The sequence below is a fragment of the Stenella coeruleoalba genome, assembly GCF_951394435.1.
Source record: "Stenella coeruleoalba genome assembly, chromosome: 11".
NCBI classification, from domain to species: Eukaryota; Metazoa; Chordata; class Mammalia; order Artiodactyla; family Delphinidae; genus Stenella; species Stenella coeruleoalba.
The window spans coordinates 61,630,861-61,656,909 of NC_137157.1; the positions used below are offsets into that span (position 1 = coordinate 61,630,861).

General features: G+C 46.2%; 1 protein-coding gene across 16 annotated transcripts in view; it reads right to left on the reverse strand.

Moving 5' to 3' along the window:
- The window catches only part of SLC4A8 (solute carrier family 4 member 8), a 102,521-nt gene that overhangs the window by 36,400 nt on the left and 40,072 nt on the right, over positions 1-26,049 (reverse strand). For 7 of the 16 annotated variants that reach the window (XM_079936063.1, XM_079936067.1, XM_079936070.1 and 4 more), the window contains 11 exons: positions 24,345-24,426; positions 16,683-16,829; positions 16,020-16,155; positions 14,243-14,403; positions 11,532-11,720; positions 10,415-10,506; positions 9,326-9,483; positions 8,340-8,427; positions 7,220-7,366; positions 6,264-6,364; positions 52-226 (listed from right to left, as the gene is read on the reverse strand). In XM_079936063.1, the coding sequence (XP_079792189.1) occupies positions 52-226; positions 6,264-6,364; positions 7,220-7,366; positions 8,340-8,427; positions 9,326-9,483; positions 10,415-10,506; positions 11,532-11,720; positions 14,243-14,403; positions 16,020-16,155; positions 16,683-16,829; positions 24,345-24,426 (1,476 nt within the window). Of the gene's footprint in view, positions 1-51; positions 227-6,263; positions 6,365-7,219; positions 7,367-8,339; positions 8,428-9,325; positions 9,484-10,414; positions 10,507-11,531; positions 11,721-14,242; positions 14,404-16,019; positions 16,156-16,682; positions 16,830-18,222; positions 18,284-20,793; positions 24,245-24,344; positions 24,427-26,049 lie in introns of those variants that run through there. The other 9 variants (XM_079936073.1, XM_079936071.1, XM_079936060.1 and 6 more) reach the window with 4 other exon arrangements.

Sequence of the window (26,049 nt, forward strand, 5' to 3'; positions counted from 1 at the left end):
TAAAATTTTTACTCTTGTTTGGGACCATGAGAAGTGGTTAAAAGTTCTTACTATGCGCCCCTCAGTGGCTTCTCCGAGCAATCCCCCAAAGGTGATGACAGGTGACATGCAGGCGCAGTACAGGAACAGAAAGGAGGCCAAACACTGTAAGCTGAGTGCATCCCGGTAGTCGCTCCAGTACCAGGGGGCCTTCCGCTTGATGTCCAGCACCAAGCCCCCAAACAGCCTGCGGAAACATGGCAGACAGGCCTCTAACGCAGTCCCTCTCCCAGGAAAGCGTGTCAACAGCACACATCTGAAAGCACTTCAGATGTGCTCTGAATTAGAGGTAATATTTTGGCTTCAATGTGACCCCAAGTTCAAGAGATCTCTCTGGGGCCAGCACGGATTCTATCTGCAACCAATCGCATGAGTTCGAATGATTATCCCAAGCATAAAAGGAATTAATTTGGGTGTGCATATTACCCATTCAGTAAACAGTTCCCAAAATTCAACAGGAAATTAAGTATTAGCTTCAAACTTCAAGTTCTGAGATGTTAGGAAGACAGGTACAAAAGCATCAGGGTATTAAAATTGTTAGTTTTATTATACATTTTCTAGATAAAAAGCCCCTATCACATGCACTTTCTTACTCTGAACAACTACCCACCTTACTCTTGAGAAATTAGCATAATAATTCATTCATGCAGTTGACAAGTAGTAGCAGATACTTCATGCCAGGCACTGTGCCAGGTATTGGAGATGCAGCAGTAGCAAGGCAAACACAGCCCTTCTCTCTAGGACCAACAATCTAGTGCAGGGGACAGGCAGTGTTGTGAGGGAGCAAATGGCAGCAAAGAACAGGGACGGGCATTGCAGTGGGGACTGGAGAATGAACCAGGAGTTAGCCAGATGAGGCAGCGGGGCTGGCATGGATGACACCTAGGGATGAGAGCGCATGGCGGGCTCAAGGTGCTGAGTTATGGCTGGATAAGACAGTGTGAGGGGCAAAAACCAATAGACAAAGCTGGAGATGCTGGAAAAGCTGGGTCACAAAGGCCTTGTAAAAAGGAATTAGAACTTGATCCCAATTATGTGTCAAGTACTGAAGGACTGTAAACAGGGAAGCAGCGTAAGTAAGCAGGCATTCTGGAAGGATCCCTCTGATGGAGGTGTAATGAGTGGAACGTAGGGCAAGACAGGAGGCTGTGGATTGGAAAGAGGAGAAGTGTGTGTATTCAAGGGCTAATCAGGAGGCAGAATTAACAGGACTTGGTGGCAGGACCTCAGGACCCCTCTCCACTTCCCAAGCATGAGACAGATCGAGAGCAAGGTGTCCTACACCAAGGAGGAGGAGTATTCCCAGACTGGGGCACTTTTGCTAAGAGTGGAATCGCTGCACCAGGGTAAAAGCTGTTAGGTGAGTAACAAAGAGAGCCATTCAGCATTCTACAGGACAAATTACCTAGTTTCTTCTACACATGAATGACATAGGAAGAAAAAGGAGGAGAGCTGTTACAGAATGGGAACATAAAAACCAAATGCAAACCTCCATTGGATCCTATGCCAAACAAATGAACTCTAAAAAGATGTCGCTAAGACAACCACAAAAAGGTGAATATGGACTGAGCATGAGACAATTTAAAGAATTATTGTTAATTTTGTTAGATTTCATAATGGCATAATAGCCGTTTTTCAAAATGTCCTTATCGGACAGGGATACCTGCTCAAGTAGTTACAGGGGAAATGACATGCTACTGGTGATGTGGTTTAAAATAATCTAGAAAACAAAAACAAAACAATTAAGTGGGGGAGAAATAGATGAAACAAGATTGGCAAAATGTTGATAACTATTGATGGTCACGTGGGGGGTTCATTACACTGTCCTCTCTTCTTGTTTATGTTTGAAATTTTCTATAATAAAAAACTAAAAAAACAAAAACAAAAAACCGAGCTACTCTCTCATGAAAGGAGGCTTGGCTAGCTCCTTCTTTCTCTTTGCCCTGTGTCACACAAGGCCTGGGACCTGTATGCCCGGGAGAAGGCCCAGGCAGCTCTCTTTCTCCATTCAAAAGCACATGCTGTTCTGTTAGACCCACTTGCTCTTTTCCTCTGGTTTGAGGGGCACAGTTGGGATTCATCCTTCTTCACCTTACAGCAGTAACATCACAATCTGGGTCTGGGTTTAGGGGAGAAAGGCAAAGCCAGCCTTGTGACCTGCTTTGGTTTTAGCCTGTCTAGCAAACCTGAGGTAAGGAGCCATCCATAGGGTCTAACCTAGAGCATAAGCGTTCCGCCTCAGGGTTTGGGACCAAGGTTACAGTCTGTAATAAAATGTCACTTGGTCCTGCTTTCTCCTCTGAGTGGATAGCCCCTCAAGGACCTTATGGGCAACCGTGATTAGTCTGGGGCAAGATTCAAGTGTTTCTAGGTCCTTAGCCAACATAGCATCTTTAGTACCGTGTGAATATCACCTCCCAATCACCAGTGACCTTCCTCTGAAGGGTATTATTCTGGGAGAATTACCTTCTACAGTAATGAGCCTCACCCTATGATGCTGCCATGATTGGTCCTCCTGGATGTGGGAGGCTCATTATTCAGGGAGGAGTGTCTGTGAGTAACGGGCAAAAGATTTATGTGAAACGGACGGATGAGAAGCCACAGAAAGGAAGGACATCTGTCTGCCTAGTGATTGAAAGGAGAGAGAAAAGATCTGAGGCTCCTATTGATGGTATAAATTAACAGAATGATTTCCGAATACTGTTTATGGCGTCAGCCTCATCCCTCACTCACGCAGACCGCAACAGCACATCTAGCACAGATAGTAATCAGACGTGGATGCTTCCCTCCACGTTTGGGACTCCCTTTCCCTTTCAACACTACCCTTGGTGTTCAAGTTGGGGTGGGGGGGATGGGCAGGAGGCACACAGGGATATGAATTTAAGCTTGATGCAAGAAAGGACTTACCCGTGTAGAGGGTCCCTAGGCTCTGGTGCACTGACTTAGGAAGCCCTCTCAGGAGGGCTTTAGGGACAGGCCAGCCATCCATTTGTCTGCTGTGCTTTGGAAGAAACCTGTTTGAAGTGTGGGGGGCGATCATCGAGATAGCAGCTCCTGATTCTTCTCTTTCATCAACCCTTCCCAGACGTGGCCTCCCCAGTGAGGTACACAAATCTACCTTGGAAAACCCCTTTGCACAGTATCCTCTCTGCCATGAAGCTTCTGGCCTCGGAACACTCTAGTCAGACTTTCCTCTTCGTTCTATGTGGGAATGCCTTGGCATCATGGCCTATGTCAACATCAGGGAGGCCCAAAACACTGTCTCAGCCCTGGCTTGGCAGGTCAGATCATACACAACTCAGACCGTTCTCAACTTTGCCTCCTTTCCCATCTTCTTAGAGCCTACACTACCGCATCTTAAATACCTCTCCATCCGACAAGGATGGTACCCCCAGGTTGTGCCCCACCTCAGAGAAACACAGCTAAAGGTATGAAGAATTATAAAGCCCAGGCTAACGCATCTTTACTCGGTGAAGTCCAGGAAGGTCCAGAAAATTCTAGGATGCCCACCTGCAGGGGAAGGTTCACGTTCACCCCTACGTAATTTGAGATTGGGAAAAGAGCCAGAGCTGGCATGAACTATGATCCCCAATATGAGCATTAGGTCACCTGGACTAAAAGGCTACAAGGGGAGGAAGGTCATGTGTCTTGAGGACTGAGGAAAACTTCCGGAGCTCAGGAAGAGGCAGCATCTCCCACAGTAAGCCGAGTGAGGCTCTGAGTCCAGATGACCCTTCCTTTCAGCTTTGTCAATTCCAGCAGCTCCTCACTCAACATTATGGGAGAACTTCCTCAAACCCCATTTGAGTTTGTGAGTAAAGGTACCTGGGGTTGCTGGTTAAGTGTATGTCAGTCCTGGCTCTACGGGATTTTCTTTTGGGATGACAGGCACCATTTCCAAGATTCTGTAACTGTTGAGATCCAATCTAATGAGCTCCCAAACCCCCATGTGGAATTGACTATAAGTGACTGCCCGCCTAGTTTATTCTCCTCTTTCTGACACCGAAAGAAAGATGAGATCTCACCTCTGCATGGATTATGTGTTTGAAGGAAAGCTGTTGGCTTTACAGTCAAAAGGATAAATCATAACTCTGAAATTCTATCAAATCCAAACCCAAGACCCTTCCCTTAAAAAACACCATCTTGGGCTTCCCTGGTGGCGCAGTGGTTGAGTGTCCGCCTGCCGATGCAGGGGACGCGGGTTCAGGCCCCGTTCCAGGAGGATCCCACATGCCGTGGAGCGGCTGGGCCCGTGAGCCATGGCCGCTGAGCCTGCGCGTCCGGGGCCTGTGCTCCGCAGCAGGAGAGGCCACAGCAGTGAGAGGCCTGCGTACCGCAAAAAAAAAAAAAAAAAAACACCACCTTAGGACTTCCCTGGTGGTGCAGTGGTTAAGAATCCGCCTGCTAATGCAGGGGACACGGGTTCGAGCCCTGGTCCGGGAAGATCCCACATGCCGCGGAGCAACTAAGCCCATGCGCCACAACTACTGAGCCTGTGCTCTAGAGTCCGCGAACCACAACTACTGAAGCCCTCGCACCTAGAGCCCGTGCTCCGCAACAAGAGAAGCCACCGCAGTGAGAGGCCTGCGCACTGCAACGAAGAGTAGCCCCCGCTCGCCGCAAGTAGAGAAAGCCCACACGCAGCAATGAAGACCCAACGCAGCCAAAAATAAATAAATAAATAAATTTTAAAAAAACACCACTTCATCTAGGACAGTCTCAATCCTGGAAACTATTCTAAAGACAGATGCTTCCTTCGAACTGCTTCTCAATACCAGGCCTCCCCACCCAATTTGGACCCCTTCCAACTGTAAAGAAAATGTGAAACTTACTCTTGGAGCTTGCTCCCTCTTTTCAGTGACCCCTTCCATCAAAAGGCTCCTCCTTTCCTCCGGTGATCCCTCCCCAGAGCCCAGTTATCCTTCCCCGCCCTCTAATACATTCCTTCCACCAGATGCATACTCCCCATCAGGACACTGCTGGTTAAGTGCCATTCTCTCCTGCTTCTCAGTCTCCTCTCCTTTCTCTCCCTGAATTTCCAAGAATGCAAAACTAAATAGCTCTCCACAATTAAAAAAAAAACAACCTTGAGTTTCCATTAGGCAGGGCACTGAGGATAGGGAAATAAGGAAAGCAACTTCAAGCAAGGAGGAAAAAATAAGGTGAAAGCAATAGAATAGAGGACAGTGAAAGCTCCTTTCCATCATCTGAGTCCTGTCCTGGGAATCTCCGCCCAACAGATCCTTCTTAGACATAAGCACAACTTACAGAGCCAGAGCCATAGACTGAACCTTCTCCCACGATCTGGGGGACACCTCTGGATGCCACTCCAACCCCAAATACCATCCTCTTCTACTGCCTCCCTACCTGGAATATAAAGCCTCCCAGCCTGGGGACCTGCTGTCCTCACCTACCATGGAGAACCTCCTCCTTGGACATCTGTCCTAAAATCTGGGCCCAAAAGAGTAGGTTGCCTATTCTGAGACACACACCTAAAATAGTACCTATTTCCCCACCTCAAGGGGTTTCTTAACTTAACCATTCAATATTTAGCCATACCTTGTCCATTCATGCTACAGAACAGACATCATTCTAAAAGCATTCATTCACTCATTCATTCATTCACCAGATATTAATTGAGTGCCTACTCTGTGCAGGGCACTGTGCTGGGTGCTAGGAATATAATGGGGTCCCCGCCCTTATGGAGCAAACATTCTGGCAGGAAAGACATCAAATCAATAAATAGTAATAAAGCATGATCAGGACTATAACAGGTGGCTGGGGGGAGGGTGGCAGGTGGGCAAGGGACAGAGCTCAAAGCTGGGATACCACCTAGCAGGAACACCTAACCTCCTCTAAAGAGGGTCCTGCAAGGCTCTCCAAAGGAAGTGACACCTAAGCTGCGTCAAAGGATAAGAAGCAGTCAGCCAGGAAATGAGGAAGGGGACAAGTGTTCAAATCAGAAGGAACGTGTTCTGTCTCCCCTCCTGGGGCAAGGCCAGGAGGGGAGACAGAACATGTTAGGTGGTTTGAGAAATTTGAATGAATGAATATAATATTTGATATATTTGTAATACTTATAGTCAGTGGTTCCATTTGAAAAGTAATTCCCAGCCAATAAAGATACTACAGAGAAGAAGGCTGAAAGTAAAGAGGATGCCTCATTCTTTTATACAACTTCTGTCCGGTAAGCAGTATCAGCTGTGAAACATTCCAGAACTTACCGCCCAGTGCGTTGAAGTTCTGGCCCGCTGTGGCCCCCATGTGGTTCCGGTTCTATGTGGCAAACATTTCCATTTGGAACTCCAGGCATTTTCCTTTTCTCCTTTTAACAGAAGACCGCAAAATTAACAAACTCAGCCCTGTATTCTGTCTTTCCTGCTGGGGGCGGGGGTGGGGGGTGGGGTGGGGGTGGGGGTGGGGGGTGGGGGTGGGGGTTGGTGATGAGAAAATCCAAAAGCAGCCCCAAAATAGCCAATTCTTTGTTATAGCTTTCAAATGCATTTACTGATTTGGAGGCGTTTACTGACTTTCCTGAAAAAAAAAAAAAATTTCTCCTCCTCTCTGCTGATACCTAACTGTCTCACCCAGAGACGGAAAAGTGGAGGCTTTGGCATCAGATGTGACCTAAGTTCAAGTTTCAAATCTGTGTGTAATCTTTACCTTAAAACCTTGAAGATGGTTTTTTTATTCCTCATTTGTAAAACAAAGAACAACAATACCTATATGGAGATGTTACCGGGAGGTTGAATTAGCATATGTAAAGCACTTGGCCTGGGGACTAGTGTACAGTAGAAGTTCCCTTCCATCTTTAACCTCTCAAAAAAAGTGTGAGGGACTCTATTTGCTCTCTCTATACAACTACCTCTTTTCATTTAATGGCTTCATTCATGATATGCTCCCAAGAAATGTCCTCTCCTCTCCTCTCTGCCATTCTACATCAATCCTTCAAAAGTTGGCTTAAAATTCATCCCAGGGTAATCCTGACTGGCCCCACCACACCTGAGCCAATCTATGTTACTGCACATTCATATTTTATTACTGTTCTGACATGCTAGATGCCCAGAAACAGAACCACATCTCAACTTATTTAGCATACACCCTCACGGTCTCTGCTTTGTCCATGGTGTGCACTCAGTAAGCGACACTAAGCCACCACTGGCTCATGTGCGTACATTACCTGGGAAGGGACGTTTTTGGGTGGCTCAATTCTAATGGAGGGGTCCCACTCCCCTGGAGGCAGCACCGTCACCTGGTCTAGGAACTCGTCAATCCCCGCCAGGAGATCGTCCCGCTCTTTCGCCTTATATGCCACGTCATGAAAAATCTACAGAGAAGAAAAATGTCCTCAGGAAAACTAAAAGTCACTTTACTTAAAACAATCACCAGTGGAGATGGTGAAAGATGAACAAAACCTCTTGATTTTTATCTCTGTCATGGGGATCTGAAATGTAGATAACGTTAGCTCTTAGAGAAGTGCAAGGATAGAACAATAAAAAAAAGAATCTAAAGATGAGATGAGTCAAAAAGAACTAAATATATGTCTATTAGTATAGAAAGAGATAAGATGACTCGAAAGTTTTATAATTCTGTTATCTCCTCAAAGAATGGAACAAAAGCCAAGATGCATGAGGAATTTTCCTGATCATAATGGGTAGAAAAAACTGGATGGAATTCCTAAGAAAGGTTCCTCATATGCCTCCAATATGCCTCCGAGCCAAAGACAGCTGATAAAACACAGCCCACGCCCCTCTGCCTGCTAAGACAGAGGCCTCTTCAAGGCCTTACTTTGCAACTTACCTGAGCAGCACAGTCCTCAGCAGGGATGCAGTGGGGGTTCAGGACCACGGCAGCCGAAGCGTCTAGTCACCCTGGTACATTCACATGACAGTGCCCGAGAGCATCCCCCTGACCTTTATACTAACTGGTCTCATTTACGTGAAATGGGGGTGAGGTTTCTTTATGTAAATAGCTTGGATGTATTTAATTAACCATCTTCTAGATCTAGAAAGTTAAGTCAGCCTTAATATCTTTCTCTCTAGGTATCCTGCTTGGCAAAAATAATTTTTCCAGAGAAAGATTTCTCTGCATCCTTGATTATTCAAAAAGCGAGAGATGACAGAGGAAGAAAAATCCCCCAGAGGGCTTGGTCCTCAGAGACGTGACCTGTACTGCTTTCCAGCAAACATCACGATTATAATTATTTTATCCCCAATGACTAGCACAATGCCTGGCACAGAGTAAATGCTCAATAAACATTTACAAGACGAATGCATGAAAAGCAGAAGGGGTGTGCATACCTCATCTGTCATGATGGTGGCCATGGATCTGCCAATCTCATGGTACTGCTGACCTTTCCCTACTGGACCCAGTAGGATAAACAAAAATCTGGCAACACACAAAAAGGATTAAATTATGTAAGTAAATATAAAGAAGTGGCATCTTTCCTCTCTAAACAGCAGAACATTTCTCTTTCCTATCAAACAGAAATCACCACAGTACCTTCAATAAAAGGAGACAGACTAATGACGGAGCAACACGAGTAGCCTTGACCTAATAGCTCCACTGTAGGCATTGGAAGCCACCTGTACAACTCATTCAATAATGTGGTTATAATTCTCAGGGTTTCCATAGACACAATTCCTTACTATAGGAAGGACACTTTTTCAAAACGTGGCATTGTAGTGCAAATTCAGGGTTATCTGAATCTCATTCATTGCTCTAATAAGAAAATGATGGGGAGAGGAGAGGGATAAAGCAGTTGAAATGATCAAGCCCTGTAGAGGAGTCTAAATTGTGTCCCGGACATCTGAATACTCTGTAATTAATGGGGCCCTGAATCACCTGAATCACCACCTTCAGAGCGCATGAATAGCCTTTTGAACAAATGTGGACATACTTGCAAACCAAACAAATCCTGCCGGAACTGTGGAAAGAGACATCAATACCTTTGGTCAGAGACGTTTCCCTGGGATACAGCTTGGCAGAACAGGGAGAGCAAGACAGGCTTCCCATCCCAGCAAGCAAGTGGCCCTTGAACACTCTTTGGTTCTCCATTTCCAAGGTCATAGAAACTGAACCGTCAGAGCCTTAAAAGTCTTACAATTCTTCCGCACAGAGGTTGATCAAATATACCCCAGTTTTCTGAGATCATTGCTGAATTTTAAACAGCATTCCCCAAATTAATTAATCCTCCATTTTGGCATTAGCTGGTTTCTTCCACCAGAGCACACACAAACCTGCACACCAGACGGAACGCACTGAGCTTTGCGGTCCAGGTCTTTACCTTGTTGGGATGGGCACTTCTGTCAGGCCCGAGAGAAGGACTGCCGGAGACAGCCTCACAAAGGCGACAACGGGGCGGCCCAGAGAGTCCACCTCTCCAACCAGGACATTCGAGGCCTCTGCCCCACTGGGAATTTTCTTCATGAAATGAAGGTCGACCTGAAAATCCAAGAACCCCCTGACAGTGTGGGAGCCATCACCTCACGCATCCATCACCCTCCTCATAACTGACATTCATAAATCATTTTTGATTTAACACGTTTTCTCATACTACTTCACTTGATCCTTACAATAGCTCTGTAAGGTCTAATTAGCCTCACTTTTTATTTTAAAAAATGAATGGAGCCACTGAGACCCAGAGAAGTGAAGTTGACTTGCCCAGGACGACAGAGCTTCTAAGAGAATTTAAATCCAGGGGCTCTGATTTGAATTCCATTACACCATGCCTCCCCAAAGAAGAATGTTTTTGAAGCTCCAGGTCAAATTGTTTCCATTTTAAAATACTGGAATGCTTTGTCGGAGGTTTCAGGGAGCCTTATGAGCTGAGAAGTGACGTGACACTGTCTGCATTTTGGAAGGACAGCGTCGGGGAGAGACCAGAGCAAGGAGAGGCTGGCGGCAGGGAGATCACGGTTTGAGCCGGAAGCTGCAGGGGGCCCTGCTCCTGCGGGAGGCCTCGGACACCAAGCCACAGTCCCCAAGAAGAGTTTCAACCACAAAGTAGTTTTAGGAGACAGTAGCAAAGATACTGCTTCTGCAGAACCCTTGGAGGCTAAGAAGGAGCTACTGGAGAGCAGGTATCAGAAAATAGTTCTGAAACACCAGGAGGTGTGTGGCAGGGAGGATTATTAGTGGCTAGTGGGTTTCAGCATGTTAAATCTGGGGAACAAGCTGATGAGTCAGAGAGGTCTGGGCTGGAGAAGGAAGAAGACATGAGCAGATAGATGGGCCTCCTTTTCTGCAGAAGGGGCTCTGGTCCTGGAGAAAGGGTGTTGAAATGCCAAAGCTTATCCAGCTTCCAGCAATGAGACTCTGGGTTCCACTAGAGATCTGCTTAGGCCTGTAAGCCAACTTCCACGTCTCTGCTCACCTTGCTTAAGTCCACGGGACTGTGTTCACAATTCATTCCATTTTTTACTTCAAGACTTGTAGTTGGAACGGACTGAGGAGACACAGTCTGACCTATTTGGAGAAAATCAAACAGAATTCTCCGAGTCCTGCCCTTTCCCCCTTTGACACGCCCCGTCCATCATCAGCTGGCTATGACTATCTCCTGCAAAGTCCACACAGAGAAGTGGTCCAAATGACTATGAAGCAAGGACCCACACACACCTATCTCCTTACCTACCAGTTAGCAGTAAAGGGAGGAACAGAGGTCTTCCTACTCCTGCACCCTCTTCCTGAACCATCTGTGATCCTCTTTTCTTCCTCTATTAAAGGCAGTAATCCTTAACCAGGAGTGCACACCATAAAGTCCTAGGGAGAACTTTTCAAAAACTTAGACTCCCAGGCACATCCCCTGCACACTGTGATTCAGTAAATGTGGGGACAAGGAGACCAGCATAGATTCGGCCTCAGAAAAGGAAACTAGTCAGCAGCTGAAATTCACTGAATGTTTACAACCCACCAGGCACCTGGCTCCAGGGCTTTACATGGATTAATTTATTGAAGCCTCACTGTAGACTGAGGAAGCAGATCTCACTATTATCCTTATTCTACAGAGGAGAAAGTAAGACTTAAAGAGGTTTCGGAGGTTGCCCAGGGTCACACACTTTGCAAAAGGTGAAGTCAGAATCTCCAGCCGGGACATCTGACTCAAGAGTTGACACTACTGCATTTTGCCTCCCTAATCTAAGACATTGGTTTACTTCTAAAAAGCTCCAGTGGAACTTCTCTGGCCCCGAATTATCCCTAATGTGGCCACCTCCCCAAAGCCACATCAGTTCTGAGGCCATTCTGGGGCACCATCTTCTCCCCCGGGGTCCACTGAGATCTATCTGAGGCATGCATCCCTAGTGCCACAAGAGATGACCGTCACCAGCCCCAGCCACCCATCGTGCCTATCCACCAAAAAGGACTGCGTCTAAGTGAGCATGAAAGCATATTAGAGAAATACAGCCCCTACCCTCTAGTAACTTAGCATCTCCAACTAGTTCCTAAATGTCTTATTAATCAAAAGAGAAAACAGTTACTCCTAATAATCTTACCATGTTTATCCATTGAATGTGGATCAGACTGTTTCTTGCCAACCTCAGCAAAGGAGCGAACAATGGGGATGAGGTTATTTCTCTTCTTTTCATTCTGATGATGATGCTTTTTGAGAAGGGCTTCCCGTACTTTAACCCTCATGCTGTCATTCAGGTCACTGAACAGTTCCTGCTGGTCCAGGATCAGGTCTGGAAAGCAGGTGCTAACATGAACACTCAAACTGATGGTCAGTGAACCCAAAGAGACCAAGGGCAAGTGGGGTGAGGGGCAAGGGACAAGGAGTAGGAGAGGCAGTTCTACCAGGGTCAGTGATGTACAGTCTCCGCTTCAGTGCCTGAAAGAGCTGTTTGATGATAGCAGCTGTGACACATTATATGTTATTCACGTAACAAATCATTATTATTAGAAACGGAAACTACTGAGCATTTAACATGTGCCAGGAACGACACTCTGAACTTTCTACATAATTATCTAATCTAATCCTTATAAAAAACCCTGAGAACTAGGTGGCATTATAACAATTTTTACAGATCAGGAAACTGAGGCCCGAACATTACAAAATTCCCCAAGGTTTCACATCTAGTACGTTGCACAGCTGGGAGTCAAACCCAAGACTGTCTGACTCAAAAATCCACATTATTACCATTTTGTTCTGTCATCTGCCAAAGTTCCTCTACGTTCCCTTTCTCAGAGATGTTAACATTGCTGTGATTGTCAAGAGAAACTAGAACTGTAGAACTCCAAATGACTACGTAAAAGTGGAACTTCCAAGAATCATTAAGTTGTTCTTGATTAAGTACCCCACGTGATTACCACCAAGCATCAACCTGTACCTGCCAAGCCTGGCAGAACTGAGGGGAAAAAATCCCAATACCTGCTACGGAGAGGCAGTCAGCACAGCAGTTAACAGCATGGGTTCTAGCGCTAAAGGTCCACAGTTATCCCACTTCTACCACTTTCTGTGTGATAACCTCTCTGTACCTCAGTTTCCTCATCTGTAATATGGAGCTAATATTATCACCTACCTTAGAAGACTGTTATAAAAAATTAATGAGACGTATAAAGTGCTCATTCATAGTAAACACTTGAGACTGTTTACTCATCCCTATCACTAACACGAATACCTCAGGTACCTGATGGGAAGAACCACAGCAGTTCTACTTCAACCCTACATACCCATTCCCCCACCTCCCCAAAACTCCAACCGATCTTCAACTCCAACTCCATCCATGACTATCCAAGTGCTGGAAGCAATAAATAAAGAAAATCTGTTTTCAAATATTAAGTGGACGATCCAGGTTTCTCTGTCTTTAACCTTTATATTGATTGGTTCCTTGCCCCATATTATAAACATGCCTCAGGATCCTTCATCTTGGAAAAAAAAAAAGAAGGAGAATGTCCACCCCAGGTCTCCCATTATCTACTGCCTCCTCTCTCCCTCTCTTTCTCTCTCTCTCTCTCTCTCTCCCCTATCTCTTAAAGTTCTCAAAAGAAAAATTCCTCACCCCCTGCAATTTGGCTGCCTCAATGAAATTGCTTTTAATAAAATCATCATCGACCTTCCAGTTGCTAAATCTGGCAGATGTCTCTGGTCCTTACCTAACCTGACCTCTCTATAGCATCTGACACTGATGAATTGAAACTCTCTCCTCTCTTGGCTTCCGTAGTGGGTAGAACGGCGCCTCCCCCACAAAAGATACGTCTATGTACTAACCCCCCAGAATCTGTGAGCGTGATCTTATTTGTGGAAAGGGTCTTCCCAGATGTAACTAAGGATCTCAAGATAAGAGCATCTTGGATGATACTGACAGATACCCTTATGAGAGAGACACAGATAAGAAGTCCAGGTGAAGACAGAGGCAGATTGGAGTTATGCACTCATGAGCTAAGGGACACCTAGAGCCACTAGAAACTGGAAGAAGCATGGAATAACTTTCCCTTAGGGCCTTCGGAGGTGACACCAGATCCCATCAGTACTGACCCCTCCCTGGGTCCCCATGTGATCCCAGAGAGGCAGAATTACTTGGATACTTGAAATGGAGAAAAGTTTGGAGAAATCTTTATGTAACCTGTCCAGCCAAACAAAGCCAAGCTAAGGAAAATCCTCACATGCACCCAGGTATTTATCAAACTCCATTCCTAAAACATAGTAACTTACACTCACCTGTACCAGGCAACTCCATCAGACACCTCCCCGTCACGTCTTGCTGAAGAAGTGGGGGTACTCTGGCTCAACTTCATACGTGTCTTCCCTAGCTGCCATCTTTTAAAATCTTTCTTTCACTCTAACCCCCTTTTCTCTGCACAACTCCCAGTTGCCCCTTTCTCTAATTATTACCAAACCAGAGCTCTTTTCTTGCACCCATGGCTATTTTCCCCACTAGAAGGGGAGCTCCTTGAGGACAGAAATTGTATCTTATCTTCATTCCCCTGTGCCTAGCACATTATCAAGCATTAATAGATACAAAATAAACGTCTGCCAAATGAACAGACAAATGGAAGACTTCACACCATGTCATTTGTATCCCATAATAAGCCTATGGAATAGGTAGGGTAGTTTCTTAGTTTGAAACCCATCCCATAGCTGAGGGCGCTGAGGTCGGGAAGGTAAGTGACTTGCCCAAGGACACACAGCCACTTTCTTCTTTCCTCTACACCACTCTTCCTAACTGACACAAACATTCCTCTGTTTTCTCTCACCTAAACTTACCTGAGATTTCTTCTATGCTGTTTGCATGCATATCGAGAAGGACCGTTCCGTTAATAAGGCAGCTCCTTAGCTCAAAGAGACTGTGCAGTGAAAGGGTTGCGACGTAAGGCTTGCTCCAGCGCTCTCCCCCATCCTCAACATCTTCTTCAAACTTCAACCACCTGGAAGCATTACAAACAACCAGATGTTAAAGACAGAAAATGAGGAATTTTCAGGAGAGAGTTTTTAACGTAAGCCACAAAGAAAGATACCCAAATAATCATATTGAACACTGTAATCTAATCTATACGTTCAGGGTACACTTGTAAGTGAACAGAGTACGTTATAAAACAGTGCAAAACTGATTCCATTTTTCTTTAAAGAAAAATTTTAAAATACAAACACACACATGTATAAGACATCAAATGTTATATTCCTCATTATCCCTGGCTTGGTAGGATTTCACGTAATGTTCGTCTTCTTTTTGCTTATCTTTATTTTCTAATTTTCTCTAGTGGGCATGCATTGCCTATGCAATTAAAAAAATAACAGATCTAATCTATATCATCTGGATACGTTGACAAATCACATTAATAAAATGATATATTTATCTTTTTAAAAAGCCTATCTGGGACTTCCCTGGTGCCGCAGTGGTTAAGAATCCGCCTGTCAATGCAGGGGGCACGGGTTTGAGCCCTGGTCCGGGAAGATCCCACATGCCACGGAGCAACTAAGCCCATGTGCCTCAACTACTGAACCTGTGCTCTAGAGCCCGCGAGCCGCAACTACTGAAGCCCGCGCGCCTAGAGCCCGTGCTCCACAACAAGAGACGCCACCGCAACGAGAAGTCCTCGCACCACAACGAAGAGTAACCCTCGCTTGCCACAGCTAGAGAAGGCCAGCGCGCAGCAGTGAAGACCCAACGCAACCATAAATAAATTAATTAATGAAAAAAAATAAAAAAGCCTATCTGTGACTTTCAGACGTTGGCAAAGACAGAATGACAAGGCTAATTCCCTCCTTGCTTGGTACCAGGCTGACTGGCCTGTTTAATCCTCTCTACCCAGGAAACACACCCACGGATACAGCAGGTATCCAGGAAGCGCTGTTCCAATGAGAGGTGGAGCCAGGCTTCGCTGGTTACCCACCTTATCTCCTTCCCCGAGGCTCAGGCACACCAGCTTTGTATCACCCAGAAGCCTCGCTTATCAGTCACTGCAGGAGCTCTAGACATGGCCCTGGTCAATCTGAGGGCTCTTCTGGGGTTTGGGCCTTAGACAAGCATAGTCACTCTACAACTAATCCAGGGATGCCTACTGTCAGGCTGGCTATAATCCCAAAGGTGTCTGTGAAGTTGGACTGTCCAATAGGATGTCTCAAAAATTCTGGAATTTCCAGTGAATTAAAACCCAAATGATGCTATGGTTCATGCGCAGGAAAAGGCTGGACCTATGCTATGTCTGCTGGGCGAGGTCTAAACCAAGGCGGCCCCCTCAGGCATCTTATAAGCCAGACCTTTAATATCAAGAGTCCAGGAGCTAGTAAGCGAGGACCCCCTTAACGTTCTGTGTTTCCGTCACCAATCCCGGGCTCAAGGTCAACTGACATAGGTATTACCACAGACGTGACCAAGAGGCCAGCATCAAGGCTTCCCCCAGAGGACCCTAGAACGTCAGTCCCCGTGTCAGTCGTCATGTCTCCCGTGAAGAAATAAAAGGCAGGCGGGCCTGTCACTCACGGAAAGATACACATTTGTCTGCCCAAGCGAATCTGGACCCAGGCGATCTTAAGGCCTCACCTGGCTGTCTCCTTCCACTCGGCATCTTCTCCCTCTTTCAGGCAGATCTCATCCAGTTCTGTGAACAGCTCGTGAGGCACATGCTCTTCGTCCTCCTCAGTGCCAAGAATGAACTGAACACGCTGAGATGGCGTGTCTGGAAAATCAGCCACAGAGAAAGGTCTGCTCCCAGCCTCAGCTTACAACAGAAATAGCATCCTGCCACACTCAGCGCACCTGGGGGGCCTCACAACTTCAGGAACATACACAAGATAATCCTGAACTCCGGTCAAAAAGATTTCTTTATTCCCAGAAAAAAAGCTATGCTTTGGAAGCAGTTTCATAGGAGGAAAAAAATTATTAATAAGACCATTTGAAGAAATGGTAAGAAACTAGAAATCCCGTGAGAAACTAGAAATCTGATGAATTTGATCAAAAAGAATGGCTAATCCTCTAGCAAATGATTTCACCTTCTATGATATTGATTTGGGGGGCCTGAACTGTGAAGTTTTCAGGAAGATACTTTTGATTCTCAGAGGCATTTCTTCTTCCTGGAAGCAAGCTGGGGAAAGTCTATGGAAGAGAGTCAAGCCCACCCCCTGCTCCACGTCCATCCCACACCCCTTCGGCCTCACCAGACCTCCCCGCGTGGACACCCACCCGCCCTCCCTCCCGAGGTGTTACCATGGGCCAGGGCCTCGGGGCCTTCCTCCCCCTGGCTGGCTCCCTTGCCCCGCCCTCGTCTCCGATGCTTCTGGCCATGGGTTCGGTGGTGCCGATGGCTCTGCCGGCCCAGCGGCATCCGGACCCCCACGTACAGAGTCCTATGACCTGAAAAGAAGCAGAAGGTCTGTGGAGAGAACTCCTTCATGAAAAGGAGGCTAGTATACATGAGAGGGGAGAAGAAAAAGAGTACAGTCCTTTGGCTTGGTCACAACGCTGTAATGATAAAACTTCAAAGACCTCCAGGACTGAAGCTGTAGAGATGGGGGAGTTGAAGGTCTCAGTCCTGTACGTGGCTGCAAACCTCACAGGAATGTTGTTAAGATCAAAGGAAATAATGGGCGTGAACATGATTTGCAAACTGTAGAGTCCAAAACAAACGCTAGTTGTTGCTACTACAACGATTTGAGCAATTGATAAAACGTGATGCAGTCACACCATGACACCTACAGCAGGTCTCGGCAGGGAGGCCACTTCCATTTGAGAAAGTGGTTAAGCGCTCAGGTCAACCTGCCCGGTACGCGGGCCTCTCACTGCTGTGGCCTCTCCCGTCGCGGGCTCAAACGGCCATGGCTCACGGGCTCAGCCGCTCCGCGGCATGTGGGATCTTCCCGGACCAGGGCACGGACCCGTGTCCCCTGCATTGGCAGGCGGACTCTCAACCACTGCGCCACCAGGGAAGCCCTCTGTGACTGTCTTTAAAAAGGAATACTGAAGCTTATTCTTTAAACTCAGAAGATTTTTGTGAGAAGCAAATAAGAAATGTACATAAAATGCTTAACACGATGCCTGGAATCAATTTTAGCAGCCAGTAAATTCCAGGATCAGTTTCCATTATATTTTTTCTGCACCATCTAGAATAACAGTGAGAGACTAGTTACAAATCATAAGGGGCATAAGGCTGGGAGCATGAGGGAGAGATATTAAATATTTTACAAAAAGAGGGGAACACAAGAAAGTAAGTGATCCCATAGTGTTCCTCTCTAGTTCCTCCTTCCTGCTCTCTCATTCCATCCATAAACATTATTTTGTTTTGTGCCTGACTTCCAGGCCTCTCTCACCTCCACCTGGTTTCCCCGGTCTTCCTGGTGAGCCTGGAGCCCAGAAGCAGTAGCTGCAGGGATGCTACACCTGGATACACAGAGCAGTGATCTTCCCCCATTTCTGCCCAGTTACTGCTGCTCGACACTCTGGATCTCAGGCTGCCCCCGCACATCTTCCACCACGGGAGCTGTTACAGTCTTTAGTCACTGTCTTCAAATCGACAACCGCACCCACACTTCCTCTGAGCAGGTGACCTTGCTTCATATTGTACTGAAAAGACAGGCCCTGTCCTGGGAACTCCCTCCATTCTCAGTCAGGCTCACTTTCCTCCTCCAGCTTTTCCTCTTTTCCAGGCTAATGAGCACCGCCTCCCACCCCACTGGGTCCCACTTCATCAGTTATCCTCAGTCTCTCCTTTCCATCCATCCCTTCCACGGGTTTCTCAAGTCCCTCTTACCTAAAAAGGAAATATTCCTACCATATGATATGACCCAGCAATTCCACTCCTGGGTATAGATCTGAAAAACACAAAAATACTAATTCGAAAAGATACATGTACCCCAATGTTCACAGCAGCATTATTTGCAATAGCCAAAATATGGAAGCAAACTGAGTGTCCATTAACTGATGAATGGATGAAGAAGATGTGGTACATATATACCATGGGATACTACTCAGCCATAAAAAGAATGAAATAATGCCATCTGCAGCAACATGGAAGGACTTGGAGGGCATTATGCTAAGTGAAATAAATCAGACAAAGAAAGACAAATACTCTATAATATCGCTTATTGGTGGAATCTAAAAAATGCAACGAACTAGTGAATAAAACAAAAAAGAAGCAGGCTCACAGATATAGAGAACAAACCAGTGGTTACCAGTGGTGGGGGGCGGGGAGGAGGGATAGGCAATATAGGAGTAGGGAGAAAAAAGGGTTATTATGGGATTATATGAAATCGTGTGTGTGAAACTTTTGCACACTATAACAATTTAAAGAATTCTTCATTCAATAAATAAATATTTTAAAATAAAAATAAAAAAGAAATGTTCCCAGTGCAGTGCTATTCTCCCAAGTCTCTGCCTGTCCCCTTCCCTTCTCCATTAAGTCATGTTCAAGAACAGTGTGCCGACCTAGCTCCCTTTCCTCACCATCCCCTTGTTCCACAGCCTCTGCACGTGGCCGCTCTCCACTGAAACGGCCCTCATCAGGGACGCCAAAGCCACTAAATCACCAAACCTCTATCATCTTACGTCTCTCTCAGTTCAATTCAAAAGACTCTCTGGAGAGCCCACCATGCTCCAGGCGGCAGCCCCATCCCTTGACTACTTCCTCCCCTTGGTGGTCTGGGCTTCTCCCATACCTGTACCACGGCCTTCCCTGGCTCATTTGCACTCCTCTGACTGCTTCTCCAGCCTTACCACAATCCACCAAAGGAGGGTTCCCCGGGTTTCTGTCCTTGGTCCCTTTCTTCTCTCTTTTTAGTGATATTTGCTCTCCTGATTTCAAAGTTTACTTCTGCAAATGATCCCCAAATCTTTATCTCCAGTGACTCAATATGTTCCAAAGCAAACTCACCATCCTCCACCTGAAATCAGACTCATACTCGCTTCTTCCATGTTTCTGTTCATGGCATTCTCTCAACTTTCCAGGCTTGAAACCTCAGCATTACCTTGGATTTCCACCTTGCCCCTCAGCACTCCATCCCATAGATTAGAGATGTCAAGTCTTTCTCTCCTCCCACTTTGACAACAGCAGGGGCCTCCTTCCTGCCTCCCCCACCAATTCGATCCTACAAACAAATCCTCCGGAAGCACTGCTCTGATCACAGCTCACTCTTATAGTCGGGACCCTTCATGCTCCAGCATGCTCGGGCCCCAGCCTCCTTTCTAGTTTTTTCTTTCTCTAGAACAAATTATACATTCAACAGGGAAACAAAGGGAAAGCTCTCTAAAAGAACTGAGTGATCATCTCAAGAGAGATCAAAGTGGAAATCCCACACATGCTCACACCAAATAAATGTTCTGGGGGGAAAAAATCTAGACATGTACACCTTCTGCATCTATACCAACAACAAGAGAACAGCCTGGTGTTTTTTTTTTAATAAATTATTTTATTTTATTTATTTATTTTGGGCTGCACTGGCTCTTCACTGCTGCTCGCGGGCTTTCTCTAGTTGCGGCAAGCAGGAGCTACTTTTAGTTGCGGTGCGCGGGCTTCTCATTGCGGTGGCCTCTCCTGCTGCGGAGCACGGGCTCTAGGCACGTGGGCTTCCGTAGCTGTGGCACACGGGCTCAGTAATTGTCGCTCACGTGCTCTAGAGCACAGGCTCAGTAGTTGTGGCGCATGGGCCCAGCTGCTCCGCAGCATGTGGGATCTTCCCAGACCAGGGCTCGAACCCACGTCCCCTGCATCGGCAGGTGGGCTCTCAAACCACTGCGCCACCAGGGAAGCCCCACAGCCTGGTTTTGACTCCGTCTCCTCCTCATGGCCTCAGCTGACGCTCCCACCCTCACCTCACACTCCCCTCCACCTAAACCAAACTGCTCTTCCACAGATGCACCAATGCTTTCGGACACCGACTTGTCTCACTCCTTCAAGATCCATTGCAAATGCACCTTCCTTCTTGGTATTCTTGCTGATCCCCCTGATCAGAGGTGCTGCCTCTTTCCTGTCAACCCTGAGTCCTTGGCTAGCATTCTCTTATGAACTTATCTTATGCCTTGCATTAAAGTTAGGCATCTATCAGTCTTTCTCCCGCTATTCATCTGCAAGCTTCTCCAAGTCCCAGGTCAGACCTTCTTCCTCCTGGAATCCCTCACATAACAAAGCACGGTATCTTCCACGTGGTCATTACTCCACAAATATTCAGAAAATGGAATACCTCCTAGATGCCTCCAGCAGGAACATAACCCCTTAGGATCCCCTCAGCAGTACACAACCTGAACTAAGAAGGCCTCTGATCTGAAAGGGGTCACAACAGGAACATGTAACCAAAGTGAATGTGTTTCGAGTGGATGAAATACTCACCAGGGCATGGGATGATTGAGAAGGTCCTAGCCAGCCTGAGGATGGAGAGCGTATTCCAGGAAGAGTTCCTGGATAAGGGGACTTTTGGAAAGAGTTAGCAAGGAAGACTTTTCCTTCTCTAAGAAATTTTTTTGGTCCAATCAGTTCCCACAAACATTAGCCAACCACAGCACCTGCCTTTTGAAAACACCAGAGAGACAGGCAAAAATGAAAACAAGCCCCAGCAGGACACAGAGCTAAGAATGACCGAGTGGTTATCAGAAAACTAGGCATCAGTTTCTAGGCTGGAGACTTGGAAGCAGGGACTTGGATATTCTGAGTGAAATCAAAAAAGAAGACAAACAAATAGACACTGGGAAATGAATACAGCACCAATAAAATCCAGTCCATCTAACGGGATTCTGCAGCCCAACAACTTTACTAAACCAATCCTGTGGTCTCTTTGCTGGCCTTTCAACTGCTCTCCTGCCCACACAGTCTTCATCCCCCTCATCTACCTACCTACTCACCTAAATTCTGCCTTCTTTCCAGTCTTTTTTCCAGTTATTGTCAAACCTCCTCTCTGGGGACTGTGTGCAAATACAAGTATTCATTTAGTAAAAACTTATTAGAAGATGTAATTTTAGAATTTATTTTTTAAATAAGTATGCACACACGTACAGAGAGCAATCATTAGTGAACTGGGATGGAACCTTGCAGAGCAGGACAGAAATCACAGGGGGAGCCCACCCTGCAGATGGAACCTGGACCTTCCGAGGCGGAGTACATTCCGAGCACACTGTTCATTAAGCATGCGCAGAGCTCGCTAGCTCACACGGACAGACGGGTGTCCCAACCCCTGGACTTCAAGTTGACACAAAGTCAGGAACCGCGGGGGGAGTCTAACATGTGGAGCACATGCAAGCCTTTTTTTTTCAACTTATAACGAAGGCCAAATGGCTCTTACCTCTGTTGAAAACTTATTAGAAGGTACCAAACTTACTCTAGGATTCATTAGTCTAGTAGTTAATCAGGAATAATGACCTGCCAGAAAAGACGGAAAAAGCCATTCCTCTAATTAAAGCCACTGCTCGGTGTTCTTCTGGGACTGGGAGAGTCCACTGAAGCAATCATGGACTATTGCTCTTTGCGAGTTTCTCTTCGGAAATCTGTCCTACTGTTTGCTTTTGATTCTTCCCATGTATGTAAAAAAAGCGATGTTATGGTTTAATGCACCTTCTCCTGCTGATGGAGTTAATTTTTGCCAAAAAAAACCACGTTTACAAGTCTCTAACAACGTCCAGAGACTACCTCTCAGAAGTAGTTCTCAAAGTGGTTTATGTCACGTGGTGTAGAGGGTATAGAACAAAGGGGAAGGAAGAAGGAAGACCCAGAGCTTTATCTGCTGCCGCAGAACCTTGTATCATGGCACACATGGCAAATCAGAACACAGTTAGAACAATTTACTTGTCTTCCATCAGAGTGGGACTGATTTTATTCCACGCCTTCAAGAGACAGCACTTCCCTGAGTGCAGCCTCACTGAGCCCTAGGGCTGCCCTCGGGATGAGTCAGGGCGGGGCCCACAGCATAGCCGATCCTCCAGCAAATCCCAACTTCCTCTTCTCCTCTCCAGAGCTGCTTGAGAACTACATCAGGCCTGAGGCGTGGGCACTCCAAGTCCTCTGTTGCCTGTAGTGCTTTTTTTTTTTTAAGTGCTATAACATAAATAAGATTCTAGTTTTCCAAAAGGTCTATGTATAAAGGACTGTTTTCTCCTAGCAATGCCATCATCACAGACGGCCTTCTTTTACAGGAAAATGGATACTACGTAAGGAATAGATGATGTCATATTGAGAAGATGCTCCTACTGCCAATTACTCAGCTGACCTCTGTGATGGAACCCAGTCCTCAGGATCCAAGAGTGTTTGCCCAGTCTTATTATTCTACTCCCAAGTAGATAAGAGTGTTCATAAATGGTTACCTCTTTGCTGAGGGCAAAGGTCTAGTGGGCCCAGACAACTAAACTAAAAGTAAAAGTACCCCCACGGTACAGTGAGACGGTAGGGAGGCAATAGGATTATCAGGGCAGAAGGAGGGGTGGGGCAACACATAAAAATGTTCGTATGATGGAGCAAGAAGCTGAGGTTAGGTGGTTAATGCTGGGTACCGTCCTCCCTTGCAGGCAGTGTGGCAGAGTGGAAAGAGCAGAATTCCATCCCAGCCTCACCTGCTGTTAGGCTAGATGACCCTGAGCAGTTTCCCCATCACGTAAGATAGGGATGATGCCTACCTGCCTGGGTTGCTGTGAAGATTAAAAAGACGACTTGTGCAAAGTGCCTAATCGAATGCCTGTCACGCAAGGGTCATTCAACAAATGTTAGCCTCCCACCTCCACACCCCTCCTTCTTCCCCTTTCTCCCAACTGCTGAAACCCACACTGGCTCTTCTTCCATCTGGTCAAAATAACTTCGAAAGCTCGACCTTGATATGTCTGAACTCCACTGACCTCCACAGAGCCACCCACGTAAGTTCTCATGGTAACAGACCCAGAGGATGAGTCAGCCTCTACAGCTTTGGCTCTCCCATCCAAAGGACGAGTTTTCTCTGGGGACTGTACAACTTTGATGGAAAAAAAAAAAACCAGCACAGGAACAAGCAGTACAGAGAGACACTTCACGTGCTGTCTCAGTCATTAGAAAGTTACTGCATCATAGCCTTCAACGTTGCAGGAGATGCTGCAGAGATTGCACAAAGGCTTTTGAGCCAAATGTGGGTTCTCGTTCAAGCTATAGAGGACGCGAGCCTTTCTTTAATAAAACTGAGCATTGCCATCATTATCAGGAAACTAGGCTCCGTGGGAAAAAGGAAAGCAGAAGGACAGCACAAAAGGGTCATGGGGGGAGTGGGGGTGGGAGAGGAGAGAAAGGAAGAAGAGCCTTGATAAGGTAAACTAGATAGAGCAGGTCAATTAAAAGGCCTCTTCCTTCCCTTCCACTTCAGTGGGTTTTTATACAACTCTATGCTGTGAACTCTCACCAAATATGTTATAGGTGCGTGTGTGTTTTCCCTTTTCTTGTTTAGATGAAAACACCAGGCAGAAATGGGTATTGTTAGAATGGGAAGAGCATACATTGGAAATGGGGTAAAAACAGGGTCTTATGGCCAAACTGAGTTTTTAAAACTATTTGTATTTTATTTTCTTTTGTATAAATTTGTATCTATATTTCCAAGCAGTTGTCAAGAATCAATAAACTGATCTGAGTGTTTCACATTCTCAAGGAATAGGTCATTTATTAATATTTATATTGGACTTTACTGTGCTGAAAGTACTGTCTCACAAGCTGTCTGTCTACTAGAGCCTAACAGTGAGACAGGTATTATTATCCCTACTTTTATTTAACATATGAGGAAAATGAGGCTAAGTGAAATTAAGTGATTTTTTTCCCAAGGTCTCACAGCTAGTGAAGAAGAGTTAGGACTCCAACCCACGTCTCCTGATGGCAAAGCTGCTCCTCCCACGCCAGGCTGCCTCTTGCTGATTTCCCTCGGTACACAGAACAGCAGTGCTTACCTTCCAACTCTTCTTTCTCATAGTGGATGTTGAGAATTGTACTGGTCCCACCCTGATCCACCACAGCTTCTTCATCTGGTCTCTGTTGAAACATAAATTAGTAGCCACAGTAATACCCCTACATTCATTCAAACACTCATTCAAGTGAATTCCCTGGCGATCCAGTGGTTAGGGTTCCACGCTTCCACTGCAGGGTGCATGGGTTCGACCCCTGGTTGGGGGACTAAGATCCCGCATGCTGCGCAGCCCCCCCAAAAAAACACTCACTCAAGTACCGTGTGTATGCCACACCCTTTATGCAACACTGAGGGGGAAAACCCAATGGTTTACAGATATTTTTACTTTTTTTTTTTTTTTTTGCGGTACGCGGGCCTCTCACTGTTGTGGCCTCTCCTGTTGCGGAGCACAGGCTCCAGACGCGCAGGCTCAGCGGTCATGGCTCACGGGCCCAGCCGCTCCGCGGCATGCGGGATCTTCCCGGACCGGGGCACGAAACCGTGTCCCCTGCATCGGCAGGCGGACTCTCAACCACTGCGCCACCAGGGAAGCCCAAGTTTACAGATATTTTTAATTTCAATCTCACAATATCTCTGAGATGCAAACATGGCAGCCATTCTTTCTCATTTCATAAATAAGCAGCCGGATACTCAGAAAACTTTAAGTAATTACTGCCCAAGGTCAGAAATATGGTAAAAGGCAGAGCGAGGACTGAGTCCAGGTCTTGTGACTGCAGATCCCGTGCCTTTCCCACCCCTCCCCACTCCACCCATATGTCTGTATAACATGTTGGCATTTTGCAAGTGGTGTCAACCAGATTGTCTCATTTGGTACAAGCTGGTGTCCTTGACCTCTGTTTACCACTCTGTCCTTGAAATTCTCCACCCTTCTCCTCTGTCCCACCCTAAGTCTCATCTCCTTCTTCTAACCATAATTCCCAAGGAAAAGCACTCTATCTTTTGTTTCCCACACTTGAGCCTTACAATTTCAACAGTAGCCTGAAGCTGTGAGGATTGGTATTTGACAAACGGCCAGAATGTCACGCCTCAAGATCCATGTGTCTAAAACCCAACTAATCTGCCTTCCAGACTAGTACCCTGTGCCCATTTATTTACTCCTACCCATGACTCCATCACTTCGTAGTCCACATTTGAAATCTCAAGCTTATTTATTCATCCATTCCACGTATTGAGTGCCTATCATATGCCTTCCAGGAAACAGTTCCTTTTTCTTATCAAGTCCTCGTTTGCAATTTCTCTCGAATTCACTCTCATCTCTGATCCTCTCTATCCTCCACTGTCCAGCCCTTTCAAACACAGAGGACATTTTTTCAGTTATGGAACCACACTCATTTTCTTCCCTGAGGGCTGCCCCTCGGCCTAGAACTATCACCCTCTCCCTGCTACTCCCACGTCCATCACCAGCAGCTAACACTTATTCATCATCCCATAGATCTCAGCCTAAACGCACTTCCTTAGAAGGCTTCCCTGACTACCTCCCATTAGTATGCCCCCACAGCACACTGTATTTCTCCTTAGTAATGAAATGTCTCTGCTCCTTAAGGGAGAGACCATATCTTTCTTCCCCGTTTCCCCAGCACCCTGCAGACTTTTCACAAAGTAGGTGCTCAATAAATCTTTGTTAAAAGAACAAAGATAATGGCATCTACCTTATCAAGACCCTCACCAGATCCTGAATTATTTCAAAT